The sequence below is a fragment of the Boleophthalmus pectinirostris genome, unplaced genomic scaffold, assembly GCF_026225935.1.
Source record: "Boleophthalmus pectinirostris isolate CB_2022bp ecotype Guang Dong unplaced genomic scaffold, ASM2622593v1 HiC_scaffold_10, whole genome shotgun sequence".
Lineage (NCBI taxonomy): Eukaryota > Metazoa > Chordata > Actinopteri > Gobiiformes > Gobiidae > Boleophthalmus > Boleophthalmus pectinirostris.
The window spans coordinates 35813010-35829742 of record NW_026570971.1 but is presented as its reverse complement, the minus strand read 5'-3'; the positions used below and the strand labels follow the sequence as shown (position 1 = coordinate 35829742).

General features: G+C 42.1%; 1 protein-coding gene across 1 annotated transcript; it reads right to left on the bottom strand.

Annotated features, from left to right (window-relative positions):
- Window positions 1–2366: 2366 nt before the first annotated feature.
- foxo3a (forkhead box O3A) lies at window positions 2367–15681 on the bottom strand. Its single transcript, XM_020920530.2, has 2 exons — window positions 14422–15681; window positions 2367–4353 (listed from the first exon to the last, which is right to left on the bottom strand). Exons 1-2 carry the CDS (start codon window positions 14950–14952, stop codon window positions 3127–3129), a joined length of 1758 nt encoding a protein of 585 aa, XP_020776189.1. The 5' UTR covers window positions 14953–15681; the 3' UTR covers window positions 2367–3126.
- Between the last annotated feature and the right edge of the window lie 1052 nt (window positions 15682–16733).

The following is a 16733-nucleotide window of genomic DNA, read 5'->3' as shown; positions in this document are numbered from 1 at the left end:
TCTACTATTGCAGATACTGGAAGATGAAGGAAGGAAACACCATTATTTACCAGGACTTTTCAAAATAAAACAACCACTAGAATTGAAAAGAAAAGCTTACAGAGGAAACTTCACAATGTTGATCTTAAAACAGACGGATACCAGGTGTTTTTTGAGTGGGGAAGAAGGAGAAAGCTATTAAAGAACACAGAATACTTTTGTTTAGGCTACACTTATTTTTTCGTAAAGGAAATAAAAAAAAGCTCGTCAAGTATGCTCCAATGTATGCGACATTCTCTGCAGCAATTTGTAAACACGCCTTTGACTGCGAGAGCCAAGAGCTGGTTTGGCAAAAATGATGGTTTTCTTGGTATTTGGGAGCTGTTTAAATAAGAACGCATTTGGTTTGTGTTCGATCTTGGGTTTAGTCGATGGGAATTTATTTTGAAATTTCCCACAGAAGCATCGTGTTGTGCATTTTGAGGGAAAGTTCACACCTTTTCTGAATATAATTATTTTGCTAGGAAAGATTTTCATTTTTAAGGCTTCAACAATATCAAATGTATACTTTAAAAATGTATACTTTATAAACATCATTCACAATCTGTACAATCTAGAAAAACTAGAGAATAATAAATATAGTCATAATAATCATCATTCTTGTTATTGTTTATTTCTAGTGTTCTTTATTTTCAAAAGTTTGAGCTCTTTGTTGAGTTGCTTAGACCTTTTTAGTTTTTTTAACTTATGTTTTTTATGTTATTTATTTAGTTTTTACTATCATAAAATTTAAAAAGAACACATTTGGAAAACTAGTCAATGAGTCAGTGTGAATAATTTAAAGATGCACTGCGCAGCTTTCTGGTGGAGGGTCTGCTTATGCTTGTCTCCATGGTGATGTTAATGCTTTGCCTGGAATGTTCCACAGTATGACTTTAAACACATGTATGTAGTATTTGTTCATTACAGGTGCTTCAAAATACAGTCGTTCTCTCTGTGAATAGGGGCGACTCTCCACAGATCTGACCTGTAATGGACTGTAATGCCTATGTTTGTTTCCCTTGAGATAGACAGGTTTAATCTCTACTGCTGAACATTCTAGGCAAAGCAATAACATCGCCGTGGACACGAGCAGGTGACAGAACCTCCACCAGACAAGTTTACACTGTGCAGCTTTTCTGTTTTTTCTGGCTCTGCTTACATTTGTGTTCATGACAACATTATTGTTTTGCTTGGAATGTTTCACAGTATAGTATTAAACTTAGCTATCTCCATGGAAACAAGCAAAAGATGCCACTAGACCAAAATACGGGTCAGATCTGTGGAGAGGACGGCCTGCTGACTGTAGCTGTGCTTGTTCTTAGAGCACCAAAAAAAAACACCCATAATTAAGATAAGATTAATGCCACACTGTGAAACATTTCAGACAAAGTGATGTAGTCTCCATGGAGAAAAGCAGGAGGTGGATCCTCTAGTCAAAAAGTTACACATTGCACCTTTAAAGGACTTGTGACCAATATTTTTAGCATCTGAGCAAAATGTGTCCAGTACAGATTATATTGTATAAGCAGCTCTAGAAGTCAAAATAAATCCTCTAATTATGGACAGTTTTATTGTTTGCTAATCAGGAAGTACACGGTTCGCATGCTAGTGATGGCAAAACTCCGTTCTGCTCTGTGAGAGTTGTGAAAAATGTTTCTAAACTCATCACGGTCGTACTGAATGCAGAAGAGAAGTGAGGAAGAACTTTAGACCATTGCAAACTGTTTTATCATTAACTAGTTGTGTTTTTGTTTTGAGGACAGCACAAATCTGTGTTATTTTATTTCAAAACTCACACACGTGGGCGGGATTGAAGCTACATAGGGATATTTGTTTCTCCTAAACATAAGACTGGATCAAACCAAGTGCATGGTCATGTAGACAGCCCCCTGTGGTCGTGTGATGGTGAAAATGCGCTTTTATTATCTGTAGTGTTAATGACTGTGGATCCCTGAGACGGAGAGCAGTTTTTCATGTAACTTAATGTCGACAACAAAAAGGCATTGATCTTTGAAAAGGTTCGTTAGCTAAAGTACAGTACCATACAGAATAATGCCGATCAACAATACAACATTAATACAAGTTTCACGTGTATTTTTTCCCTCCTGTTTCAGTGCAGTCACCTGGCCGGCCACGCCCACTCAGCTCGCCCACCGCCACATCAACTAACAGTCCCTAGTTTCAAATGACTGCAAAAAATATATTTTAGGATTAGGAAATTAGAATATATATATATATATATATATATATATATATATATATATATATATATATATATATATATATATTTTTTTTTTTTTTTTTTTTTATTCTAAAGGATTAAACCAAGACTAAACCAGGACTAGAACAGGGCCTGACCAAAGATATATATATATATATTTTTGTTTTAAATTGCTAGTTGCTGTGGTAACAGTCCTATATTTTATAAATTAAATAATAGTAGTATGAAATATATTGATTCAAATTACTGTCATACGCAGAATTTCAGTTCAGTACACAATGCACCTTTAACTAGTAATAATTCTTAAAATATATTCATTAGTTTCAACTGTCATACACAAAATTTTGACTTTTTTGCAATTCTAAAGATGTATTTGAGCAAACTTTGTCCAGTACAGAACAGGTCAGGCTGTGTACAGCCTCTAAATCTAAAGAGTTTTATTCTCCAATATTCAGGAAGTGGGGGTTAGCATGCTACTTGCTGTTAATTTTACAACTCTAGCTTCTGAAAGTTGGATGAATAATTCAGATGCTCTGAATACATAAGGTAAAAGAGGAATAACACTGAACTGTTTTTAAGACACTAAAAATCAGGTACAGCCACTTTCCTCTGGCAGCCCCTGTTCTCTGTTTTCACTGATTTCAGCCTCGTGTTATGCAACTTTTTGAGAACTTCTTTTCCCCATTTTAAAGCTATAACAGATTGTTTTTCATTGTTAATCGGTGTGGCAACTGTTCTATATCTATACATCATCACTCTGAAATCCTTAGAATTGAGGTGAACTGACTGAGGGCAGGCCAGGCCACAGCAACGTCTCCATTTCTTTTTCCTATTTTACATGAACACCACTCAAAATATTATTAGTATTTTTTGAACATGCTTCTTCAGCTTGGCACCCAGCTCTGAGGCGACGTTTGTTTGGATCCAGACAAACTCCCGGACTTCCTGTTTGGCGCGGAGTCAAAGCTCAAGTCCAGGCAGTCGGCGTCCATGAGCTCATTCCGAATGATCGAGTCCATATCGCACTCGTTGAAAACATCCAGCTCCAAATCGCCACCGAACCTGTCCTGGGAGATTAGCTGCATAGGGGCGGCCATTTTGCTAGGTGATTTTAGCCGTTGTTTTGGGTCAGTTTCGCCTCGTAATCCCAAATTTTCGTGGGTTGACAAGCCAGCTTGCCACCCCACAGGCACAGAAGAGCTCTGCGTTTGGCCCCCGTGGTTCAAGTGATCCTTACGAAGCAGCATGGCGTTCCGGCGGGAATTCTGCAAAGCTACCGCGTTGCTAGCTTGCGACATCAGCGGATCGGATTGGGTCAGCAAGACGTTGCCGGGTGAGTCCAACGATGCCAGCATCTCCTGCAAGCCTTCGCCGAAATGAGAGGAAAACGTGGCTTGCTTGTTCTCTTGGATGGTTTGCATTGGAGACTGACGCAAACTGGTAATTGAAGTTGGACTGAATAAATTACCAGGGCCATAGCTGCCGGACGGACTACCACAAGTAAAAGTAAAAACCTGCCCATTGGGACTGCTGTCTTCTTCTCCCGGTGGCGGCTGTTGGGACGCAGTCAAACTAATGTTATCCAAAAGATCGTCCATGAGGTTATCAGACAATCCATCGTTCAAGTTCATGGTACCGAGATCAGAAAGCCCAGTTGTGCCAGTAGAGGGCGACATGCTGCTAGGACTGGAGTATAACATTGGAGATAAGGGATCGTCATCTGGGACTTCATCCAGCTCGAGATTAGCCAAGATCGGTGACAATCTTCCGCTAAGGGTGCTCGCGTTGGAGTTGGTTCTTGAGCGAAAATCAGTCCAGGCGTCCAGTTCGTCGCTGCTTCTCGACGTGGGGCTGCCCGTCCATTTCGACAAACTGGAGGAGCTTTCTGAACTTCCATCTTGAGCGGCTTGGAGAGACGCCTTCTTCTTGGTGGCGCGACCTCTGGCTCCTTTGATGTATTTGCTGTTGTCCATGGAAACGGCGCGGCGACGGGGAGCTTTCCCGCCTTTGCCTCCTTCGGGGTTCACCATCCACCAGGAGCTCTTCCCCGTGCCCTCGTTCTGGACTTTGACGAAACGACTGTGCAGGGACAAGTTGTGACGGATTGAGTTCTGCAAAACAAAAGAAAGACCAAAAAAAAAAGAAGATTAATATTATGAAATGCATTGGTAGTTTCTGAATTCTAGAGTGATACATTTTCCTATTGATTACATTGTACTTTGCCATAAAATATCCAAGTTGAGTCTGATCATTTCTATTAGTGACTTAACTCCAGAACTCACAGTATTACAACAAAAACCTGCATTTAAACAATATCAATTTCACCTGCTCCACATCTGTGGTAAATATTATAGAGCTATAAATGTGTTGATGATCTGAAACAGAACAATTATGAATTAAAGACAAAAACATCACAACATTCCTGATCTTTTAAAATTGAACTGTTCAGAAATCTACGGTGGAATTTTCTGGTTTCTGGTTAATATATCGGTAATTACTGGACCCAGGGAAGTGGAGGGAGGCCCCATGTGAGGTGTCTTGCCTCGGGCCCCCAGGTTTCTGTCGACAGGCCTGAGTGGGCCTATACACATAAAACAAAAACTGGGATAACAACACAAATTGTGAAAAACTGAATATTTGGCAAACAGAGAAAACAGCAAAAGTGTACTAGCTCTAAAATGTCTTCACTTCAGTATAAATCAGGGTGGGCAGAAAATACTGTGAATGGTCAAGCCAAAATGCTTCATTCAACACTGCATAAAATTAATTGTATTTCTTTATAAAAGCAGTAAATCTCATTGTTCTGACAAGCTGCTCGGACCGGGAAGAGTTTCTGTTCTGACCAAGCAATGAAAAAGTGAGGTTCTCTTACAAAAAATGTCATTAAAAACACCTCTAAAATAAAAGCAATGCAGTTTTAGTCCGTGCATGAGGTCAAATTAAAATATGTTTAAGTATTTTATAATTCCAAATGATCAGAGCTGATCAGAGTCAAACAAAGGATCTGTACAAGCTGGACAATGCCCAGGTCTAATGGTAAATGGTTTGATTTTTATACAGCGCTTTTCCACCACACATTCACACACCAGTATATGACGTTGGGGCAAGATCGCACGGCCAAACTGTGGGTCAGGGGATCTGACCACTCAACCAATGATGTTTATGGCAAAAGGAGAAATTCAATTTGTCAACTGGACAAAAGTTTATTTAGGTCGAATATGTTTCTCAGCTCATCCAAGCTGCTTCTTCAGTTCTGGACAGACACTGGTGGACACTTCCTTATATCTTATAACTACACTGAAACTCCTCTGAAACTAAACTACACACACTTGTTTACAGTGATTTATGTCGAGAGTGGGGTTCAAACTGTGAGACTAATCAGAGCATTATGCTTCATTATACTCCACAATAAGTTGTTTCATATTGTGGATTAGAATAACTGCAGGTAATGGTGTGGTTATTGTACCACAATAAAAAAACCCAAAACAAAACACAATCAACTAAAAAAAATAAATCAAATGATCAGCTACTCACTCACTAACTTTATAAATGTTGTTGTTCCTATAATAAATCCTTAAAATGATCAGTGGCCTAATACACATTTTGGTCGACCATCAGACACTATTGACGTTTCATCGACTAAACTGGTGGACTTCTGCGCTGGGCTGTTTGTGAAGCTTGTGGTGTGTTTAGGAGCCGGACGACACAGCGGGAACTCTTGGAGGCGCTCTCAGTTTAATCTGGTTCATAAAAGAAAATATAATCAACAGACATCTCTATAACTCGGTCCAGTCTATGGTTCAGACCAAACCACAGACACCAGACAGGATCATCTCCCTGCACATCTTCATATCAATACATTCAAACAACAGAGCAACGTCAGAGCTCAAAAGAACTGAAATACAAGTAAAATAGAACAACAAATGTAAATAAAGGCAAAAGCACAATTCAGTCACAGGAAGTTACAGATGACTGACCCAAAAATAGATTTACAAAAGGAAGAATCAGCCTTCAGAGCCTAAAATTATACTAAGGGTAAGGCAAAGATCACATGAAGAAGAACCATAAACAGAGAAGAAGAGGCTGGAGGACCAAGGCAGCACAGTAAAACAAACACCAGGTATGAACCAAACAAAAAGAAGAAAGAATTTTTTTGTGTAAGTATATTGTATTTATAAAAGAGCAAGTTTACACGTGCCTGACCGACCTAAAAATACCATTTGAGATATTTGTTGTTTCTTTAATATTATCATCCAGTCATATTCTAGTTCTGATATAGTTGTAGGATTTAGTTCTATTTCGGATGTGGGAATGTATTTTTCGACTTTCCCAATCCAAACTAACTGTGCCTGGAAATCTAAATCTCCAGAATATTTCGTGGACATTTCCGACTGCACCAAAACCCCAAAGAGTTCCTCTGCTCCTAAAACTCGACCTACTTCAGAAACTCGCAGAATTTCCCCGGAGATGATCCCAACAGATTTCAACTGAGCCAGAAGATTCACTGTCCTCCTCCTCATGAAACTAAACCAGGACTAAACCGGGTCTGAAGCAGGACTATACCAGGTCTAAACCAAGACTAAACTAGGGCTAGACCAGCTTTAAACTAGATCTGAACCAGTCCAGTACTAAACTAGGTCTAAATCAAGACTAAATCTCTGGCACCTCTGATAACATGTGTTGAAAATCAGATCAGATCAGTACAGGACTAAGTCAAGTCTAAACTGGGACTAAACCAGCTCTAAACCAGATATAAAAATGAGGAGTGACTCACGGACAAAACCAGAACCAAACCCAGACCATATCAGGACCACACCAGAACCAGACTAGGACAAAACTGGTACTAAACGAGGTCTAAACTACTACACACTGAACCCGGACCACCTCAGGTCTAATCCATGATAAAACCAGAGCTAAAACAGAACCAAACCAGGACAAAGCAATGATTCATGGACAAAACCAGGACTAATCCAGGACTAAACCAGGTCTAAACTCATTCTAAACTAGGGCTACACAAGCTCCAAAGTCCACAACTAAACCATCTGAACAACAAGATCTAAACCAGTCCATTTATCCAGGTCTAAACCAGATCTTTAAAAATGTCCGGTATTAAAGCAGCTAATAAAAAATAATTTCCATCTAAACAAGGACTTAACCAGGTTTGAACCAGGACTAAGATAGGTCTAGATCAGCTCCGGACCAGATCTACACCAGTCCAGGACTTAACCGGGTCTAAACCAAGACTAAATCTTTGATACCACTGATAACACGTGTGGAGATGGTGGAGATGTGATTATCTTCATCAGGTCTTCATGGACTAAACTAGAACTAAACCAGGATTAAACCAGATCTAAATCAGTCCAGGACTAAGTCAAGACTAAACTAGCTCTAAACTAAGTCCAATACTAAGACAGGTTTCAACTACAGCTAAACGAGAACTAAACCAGGACCATACCAGGACTAAACCAACACAAAATCAGTTCTAAACCAGGTCTAAACTACGACTACAAACTGAACCAGGACCACCTCAGGTCTAATCCAGGACAAAACCAGAGCTAAAACAGAACCAAACCAAAAAGGAAAACCACTGATTCATGGACAAAAGCAGGACTAATCCAGGACTAAACCAGGACTCTCTGTAATCCTTGGGAGATTTTGGGTCACTCCACACATCTACATCTGATTCGTTTTTTCCATCAAGGTCCCATATTGTGCTGTTTTCTGATCTGTTCTAATGTTTCCTCATCACAAACAGACATGGAGTTTTGTTTCATTCACACATGTTTAACACACAAACTTTGAGTTCTTCTCTCAAACAGAAAACACTCTGTTCCACTTTGTAATGTCATGTGGTAAAACAAGAAGTGCTCCACTCTGTTTTTAAACTCCACACACCTTCACTAGAATCATGTGGATCATTGGGTCTGGTCAAGCGGTAACGGAGGGAAACAGGGGCAGATTTTTGACATTCAAATGTCTCTTATTCAGAAACTAGAGGGACTATTGAAATAAGTAAAGTATCAGAATGTAGGAAAGAGTTACACTCCAACAGGGTCAAGTTAAACCTGTGATATTCTTTCAAGTTGTTGACAAAAAATTTTAAACTCATGTCGGTAACGGAGGGAATGAAATATGCAGCACTTTTTGGTCAATAAATCCAAACAGTGTTGACTAGTGGTTCTCACTTCCATATCCTTAACAAACTGGTTTGAATATTTGCTTCATATAGTTTTACACCATATGGTACAAGATTAGGTTGAAAAACCTCTCACATTTTGAGTCATGAGATTTTTTATTAAGAAAGGTCATGGTAACGGAGGGAAAATTGTGCAAACAAGTAGAAGGTGCAGGATTTTACATCATTTGTTGCTTTTTTCTTCTGAATACTTTAATATTACTTCAAAATGAAAGGAAACTATTTCTATAAAATATGTCAGTCCTTCCAAGCACATTTTTATCATTTTAAATACTTTTTTTTTTTAAATCATGTACCTTCATCAACAGTTCAAAGATGGAATAACACAAGATATGATGAAATACATCCTTTTATTTACATGATTTGCAGGTCTTTGAAATTTGGGACATAATTTTTGTTCCATGTTTCATACATGGTCTGTTTAAAACATATGGAACTTTAGAACCAAAAATGGTACAGAAAAAAGGTCAACAGTTTCATAAACTAGAGTACATATGTATCTGTTCAATACATTTTTATATCAGATGCATTAACTTGAATTTTTGGCCTTGTTGTTTACTTCTGCTTGACTGGGCCCAATTACAAATCTCCACTAAACAAAAGGTAAAATCATCTGTTAATATGAAAAGTACCGCATCATAAGAATATTATAACATGTCTTAACGTTCACAAAGGTTAATTTTGTGTAATATAAGATGAGAAGAGAGCAGCGTACAGGACAAGGATCACTGAAGCATCTCGAAGCATAAACCAATATCCAGACGTCACCACATCATCAATACATGTGATGGGTCGATAAGAGACAGTAAACCCAACGAAGCGGGACATGTCAGGACCGAGCGCTCCTCTGAACACCACTGCATCATCAACTCTGGTTAATTGACTGAGAGCCCACATCAAACTCAGACTAAAGCCTCTGCTCGGAGACAATTAAAGGATCAGGAGAACAAGCAAACAGTGCCACCAGTCCCAGCAGCAGCAGAACAAGAAATATAGAGACATAAGTTTAGGAAAGTATGACTGGGCCAACTTTGATCTCTCTGATGATTCGCTCTCTGGTCCCCACTCCCTCTGTCATGCCTCGAGTCAGAACGCAACGTGATCAGATTTGTTTATTTCAGTGACACGTGTGAAACTAGTGAGCTTATTGGTCACGTATCATTTTGAATATCATCACATTTCTTTCAGTGTTTTAGTTTAGTTTAGTGCTTCGCTCATTACTTCTACGGAAATCTAATGTCTTTTAGTTTTTATCTTTCTTTTTTTTGTGTGTGTCTCTGATTGGTTTATCCACCTGTCAATCACGTCCATCTGAACTCAGGGATTGGCCGGTGATCAGACTGTTAATGATCTCTATTAAAGTGTTAGAGAAATGTTGCACTCTGGTCTCTGGAAGCTCTTTTAAACTTATCATGGTGACTAATTAGGTCTGAACGCAGAAGAGAAGTGAGGAAGAAATTTAGACCACTGCAACTCTTTCAAATGAATTAGTTCTGTTTTTAAGACAGTCAAAATCAGGCACAGCGCATTAAAGAAGAATTAAAAGAGAAGTTAATGACCAATACGTCCACTTCCTTTTTTTTAATTTACGTTGGCAAAAGTTCTACACTCCAGATTCAACAAATCCAATAGGAGGATTAGTTTAAGCTGTTTAAACGGTGCCCGTGCTGCGAAATGAACTCCTGACCTCAGACACTTCACACAGATACTGGACTGGGACTCTGGACTGGGACTCTGGACTGGAACTCTGGACTGGTTTGTGGTCTATGGTCTCTGGTCTGGACTCTGGTCTTTGGTCTCTGGAGTCTGGTCCTGTCCCTGGTCTTTGCTCTCTTGTCTTTGGTCTCAGGTCTTAGCTCCAGTCTTTGGTCTCAGGTCTTAGCTCCAGTCTTTGGTCTCAGGTCTTAGCTCCAGTCTTTGGTCTCAGGTCTTAGCTCCAGTCTCTGGTCTCAGGTCTTAGCTCCAGTCTTTGGTCTCAGGTCTTAGCTCCAGTCTTTGGTCTCAGGTCTTAGCTCCAGTCTCTGGTCTTTCATCTGGACTCTGGTCTGGACTCTGGTCTGGTCTCGGGTCTTTCATCTGGGCTATGGTCTGGTCTCTGGTCTGATCCTGTCTGGTCTCTGGTCTTTCCTCTGGACTCTGGTCTGGTCTCTGGTCTGATCTGGTCTCGTCTCTTGTTCTGGTCTATTGTTCTGGTCTTTGGGCTCTGGACACTGGTTTTTGGACTCTGATCCCTGTGTATGGTCCAGTCTCTGGTCTCTGTTGGTCTCTGGTCCAATGTAGATCTTGGACTTGGTTGGTCTCTGATCCAGTCTTAGTCTTGGTCTTGGTTGGTCTCTGGTCCAGTCTTGGTCTTGGTCTTGGTTGGTCTCTGGTCCAGTCTTAGTCTTGGTCTTGGTTGGTCTCTGGTCCAGTCTTAGTCTTGGTCTTGGTTGGTCTCTGGTCCAGTCTTGGTCTTGGTCTTGGTCTTGGTTGGTCTCTGGTCCAGTCTTGGTCTCTGGTCCAGTCTTGGTCTCTGGTCCAGTCTTGGTCTTGGTCTCTGGTCCAGTTTTGGTCTTGGTCTTGGTCTTGGTCTTGGTATTTGAAATGCTTGTGCAGCTCAAAGTCGCCTCAGTGAACTCAGCACTTTTCATGATGAACTCTCGTCAGTGAATCAATAAACGTCCACTACAAAACCGACAAGCTGCGCTGATACTATGAAAAATGAGCAAAACAGATGGAGAAAGTTCCGTAGTATGGTTTTAACTTTCTGTTTCCATGGAATTACACAAGTTCTACGCTGCACCTTAAACCCCACAGGTGTCTGTACGTTCCTGCAGGAGCCTACACTCGGTCTGACTGACTCCAGAGCAGACTCTTGTTCTAGTGCGAGTGTGCTCCTCAGCGGCGGATGACAGAGCGCCCCCTGCTGTCCCTCTCATCTAAAACCTTTATAGTTTCTCAGATTCTCGATTGAACTGTTTTTTTTGGGTTTTTTTTTTTTTTTTGAATCCTGACTAATCCCGGGACTGGAGCAGGACTCGGAGCTGCAGACGGGAGCAGCGGGAGAGCGGCCAAATCAAAGGCACAGATATACGCACTGCTCAGAATTTTAAAGCTCCTTTCAGATACGTTCACAGAGGTGGAGAGAGTTAGAGCAGCCAAAACGTGAATTAAATATGAGCACGGTTACTTCAAAATCAGTGTTGGGAAGGTGACTTTTAAAATGTATTCCCCTACAGATTACAGATTACATACCCCAAAATGTAGTTTGTAACATAATCCATTAAATTAATTAAAGTGAGTAACGTAATCTGAATACTTTGGATTACTTGATTTGCTGTAGAGTAGCAAAGACTAGGATGGTTTAGTCCTGGTTTAGACCTGGTTTTAGACCTGTTTTAGACCTGGTTTTAGACCTGTTTTAGATCTAGTTTAGACCTGGTTTTAGACCTGGTTTAGATCTAGTTTATATTTAGTTTAGACCTGGTCTTAGTCCTGGTTGTGTCCTGGTTTGGCTCTAGTTTAGACCTGGTTTTAGTCCTGGTTTAGATCTTGTTTAGAACTAGTTTAGACCTGGTTTTAGTGCTGGTTTTAGTCCTGGTTTAGACCTGGTTTAGATCTAGTTTAGTTTCTGGCAATGAGTGGAATTACTGGAAAAAAAAAAAAGTGGGGATATAGAGCAAAATGTGAAAACAGGAAAACAGGAAAATCCCACCATGTAATCTCTTTATTTCAACAAAGTAACTGTAATCCAATTACCACTCACTGAAACAGTAACTGTAACTGAATACAGTTACTCATAATTTGTACTCTGATTATATAACTATGGTACATGTAATCTGTTACTCCCAACACTGTTCAAAATAATTTTAAGCAAGTAGAAGTGCAATGGTACATGTAATTACTGAAGAAAGAGTAAAAAGTATTTGGGGAAACTACAATGATGTAAGAGTAACGGGACAAAACCAAACCACAGATCTGATATAATTTGAAGTTATCACAATTGGAAGAACAAAACATGAAGCAATGAAGCACCTTTCTGCAATTTTGTCGTCATAAAAGTTTTGTCCGCACGGAGGAAAGAAGAACCACAACTTTTACTCAAGTTAAAGGGCCCATCTTCACCAAAGCCTGTCACTCCTCACTGCACTCTTTATGCTTTAGCTGGCTGGACATCGCTCTTTTCTGCAAATTGGTTAATATTTATCTATAAAGCCACACTGGGGAACCTTCCTGGGTACCTCGGTAATTTCCTTAATATGAGCTCAGGTTGTCATCGGCTTCACTCCTCCTCACAGTTCCTCTTCACTGTGCCTCGGTGCCTCTGAGCTCCAAAAATCTGCCTTTTCCTACAGCTCCATGGTCTTGGATTCATTTACAGAAAGATCTTCAACTGGAATCTGTGGTGTCACCTGATAAGTTCAAGAAATCGTGAAGAGTGAAGAGTGAAGACTGAGACGTGTTTTTCTTGAGAGCTGCAAATGGTTTTATGATGGGATAGTTTCTGATTTGACTGTTTTGTGTTGATTGTGTCTCTGCTGAAAAGATAATCTGAATCTCACTGCTTAAATAAAGGTCAAATCTAAATATTACGCTTTTTTCTGATCTGTTCTAATGATGTTTCCTCATCACACACACACCTGGAGTTGTGTTTTGTTTCATTCACATGTTTAACACACAAACTCTGCATATTTAGGCTGAGTTCTTCTGTCAAACGGAAATCACTCTGTTCCACCTTGTGATGTCATGTGGTTATACAGGAAGTGCTCCACTGTGTCCACACACCTTCACAAGAAATATCTGGATCATTTCAGCCCCGAAATTCACAATCTCTTTTGAACTAAAGGTAAAACTACTGCTACATGACGTCACGAGGTGGAACAGAGCATTTGGAGCTTTGGAGATGTCGACAGACTAAAAACAAAGAGTTACTCAAACATGTGAATGAAACAAAATACAAGTCCAACTCTGTTTTTGAAGAGGAAACAACATTAGAACATGGATTAAGACAAGAGTCAGTTGTGTGTAATATGGGACCTTTAAGTAAGAGTACTGTTACTGTCAGATATATTACACAAGTAGGAGTAAAAGTATAATGTTTAAAACGTTTTATGTAGTAAGATTGTGAACCCAGCCCTTTAAAATTAATGATCTAATTTGGTGGACTATTGGACTATTGGAGATTTCTTTCTGAAACAGTGGACTGTAGACTGTAGACTTCACACAGGCCCTGCCCTCCATCTGACGTTTAACACACACGCTTAATCCTCGTTTTGTTCGACTGTGCACATGCTCATAAAACAGTAATCACAATAAAAACACACAGATAGTTTTGTTAGCACAGTGACTTGATGTGATCATTTTCTGCTTTCAAATTCATCATGTCAGAGGACATGTTAGACTAGAATGTTATATACTGTGTTTAAGACCTGATTTGGTCACGGTTATGATTTTAAAACTATCATGTTGGTACAGCCTGTTCTGTGCTTGTCTTCTTTTGTAAAGCCATTTGCACTTCTGAACTCTGAGCGTGCTGCTGGAGCTTTTTGTTTCAATGACATGGCCAACGATTGAATACATGTGTAAACTATGTAAGGATTATTTTACACCATCTGACCCTCTCCTCTGCATCCTCTGCTTTCACGCCAACTAACTTCATGTCTTCCTTCACTTCATCCACATCTCCACTTTGGTTTTCATCTAGACCTCCTCTTTTCTAGCAGCTCTAACTTCAGAGTACTTTGATCCTCTGTACCACATATCCTCTCTCCTCCTCTGTGCCCTGTAGTACCTGTCCTCCTCTGCACGGTGCTGTGTGTGATGCAGATGTGAGTTTGTTGTGACACAATCAGCTGGTCTCCTCCTCCTTAGAGCTGAACGTGCAGTGGAATCTCTTTGTTGTCACTTATAGGTGATGTTATGGCGCGTAAAGTGCAGTGTTGCTTGTCGCTGCGTGTGTCTCTACTCCTGGACTGTACTGTGCACATATGAATCTGGTCCTCACCTTCCAGCCCGCGGAGCTGTTGCTGTCGCCTTTGTCCTTGAAATACGGCACGGAGCGCACCATCCAGTCGTAGATCTGGGACAGGGTCAGGCGCTTCTCCGGGGAGCTCTCGATGGCCTGGGTGATGAGGTCCGCGTACGAGTAGTTCCCCCAGGCGTTCCTGCGGGCGGAGGACTTCCTCAGCTGCTGCGACGCGGAGCCCGGGGCCGAAGCGGAGAACTGCACCGAGGAGGGCGAGCCGTCGGCGGTGTCCTCCTTCAGGGCGCCCCGCGGCTGCACCTCCACGGGTTGGGACACGCCGCCGGGCGCCTCGCGGGGGTCGGCAGCGGGTTTCTGGGCAGAGCCTTCATCCTCGTCGTCCTCTTCCTCGGGGATGACGTCAGTGTCATTGGTGCCCGGTTTGCTCGCTCCGGACTCGGGACGGGGCAGCGGCCAGGTGCAGGAGCGCGGCCGCTTCTGGGGCTCGAAGTCCGGGTCTATCTCCAGCGGCGGCCCCGGGGGCGGCTCGGAGCCGGAGGGCGCCTCAGCCATGTTCCCCGCTGTGGTCCGTGTGCACAAACGCCTCTCAGCTCACGCGGGGCGCATTCCATCAATGTCCGAAGACCGAGGCACGCGCTCTCCGCCGAATGCAAATGGAGCGCACTGCACGTGTCCGTGTGTCCGTCTGTCTCCAGCGCTGACCGTTAACAAACCCCCGTGTCCTCTGCCCCTCTCTCGCCGCACACACCCTGCACAACGTGCATCGCTATTTCTCCCCGCGTGGACGGACTAATCTCCCGCGACGCTCCACAAAGCGCGGCTCCAAACCCGTCTAAACCCGCACGACCCGCACCCCCCTCCCGCAGGCAGCTGCCATCTTCCCCGTTATCTGAGCACGAGCTCTTTCTCATCCACGGATCTGACCCACTGCCCGTGAACGCACGCGCGGCGGTACGAGCAGCACCAAGGCCTAGTCCCGTCCGCGAGCCGCTGCAGAGCCGCGCGCTCGGCCGCGACCACGATACGATACTGCGCCCCGCGCTACTGCGGCCCCCGTACAGCCCCCGGTACGAGTCTCTCCGTGTGGCCAGCCGCGCGTAAAGACATTTCATTCAATCTTGTGCCGCTCCTCCTGCCGCCTCTGCCGCTGCTGCTGTGGTCGCTCCTGGCGCAAAGAACCATCCCTGACCGAAGCACTGCCCCCTGCTCCGCGCTGCGCAGAATTTAAAGCGATAGCACCAGAATCCACGCAAAAACACTGCATACGTCTACTGTACGGGATACAGATGACATCACCCTCTGCGTGGAGATGGAAGGAAAGATACAGACGCTTCTACAAGGAATGACGAGCAGGAATTTCATTCCGAACAAACAAAAGCTTTTCCCCAACGCAGCCCAGACACACCGGGAACACAAAACAATGTTTGAGAAAGAGCCAAAGAACAAAGACATAAATCAATCTGCAACATCTAAAAAGACAAAAACATAACTAAACCCTGCCAAGGCACTGGCCCTGTCCTGCAATCTGCCTCATCATAATGTCACATACCAGTGAGAAAGTCTTACTTACACTCTCACAGGCAAGGTGAATGAAGTGTCTTGCCCAAGGACACAGCAATATGTCAGTACTGAGACCAGATGGGAACTGATGGAGCAGAGGATAAAGAGGAGCAGAGGAGAGGGTCAGATTTGTGTTTAAGCTTTGTGTTGTCTTTAACTGCTCGTCACATCATCATTCTAAATCTCTTCTAAAGCTAATTGTTTTACACTTGTCTCCTTCTGCTTTCGAGTGCAAATGTAAATGATGCAATTTATCCAAGGAGCATCAGACACAGGGATACAGGAGGATGGGAGGGCATCTGACATAAATGGATATATGAGGGATGGGAGGACCTGGCACAAAGGAATATTTGAAAATTGGGAGGGCATCTGACACGTAGCAAAAGTAGGTTTTAACAATGCTTTATCTTGGTGTTATAAATATATTTGTTAACACCATTTAAAGATATAACTATTCTTCTCACCTCCCACTCCGCTTCTGCTTTGTGTTTTTCAGTATTTTTTTAAGTTCAACAGTCGAGATCATTATTTAGTGTTTCTATAGAGATAAAAATGCACCATCTCACCGGAAAAGTCTTTGTTTAAAGAAATATTTTATGCATTTTGTAGGAAGATTTTGTCTCAGACTGTAGAACCATCCATTTTCTTCCACTTTATCTGGGGCCGAGTTGCGGAGGCAGCAGTCTGAGCAGGAACTCCCACACTTCCCTCTGCACACACACTTCCTCCAGCTGCTCCGGGGGGATCCTGAGGTGTTCCCAGGCCAACTGAGA

What these genes read in the sequence shown, in the direction of transcription:
- foxo3a (XM_020920530.2), bottom strand. Translation starts at nt 14,952, where the DNA reads ATGGCTGAGGCGCCCTCCGGCTCCGAGCCGCCCCCGGGGCCGCCGCTG. An exon ending in ACAGCTCCGCGGGCTGGAAG is followed by an intron (nt 4,354 to 14,421) that starts GTGAGGACCAGA and finishes TTTGTTTTGCAG; the next exon opens with AACTCAATCCGTCACAACTT.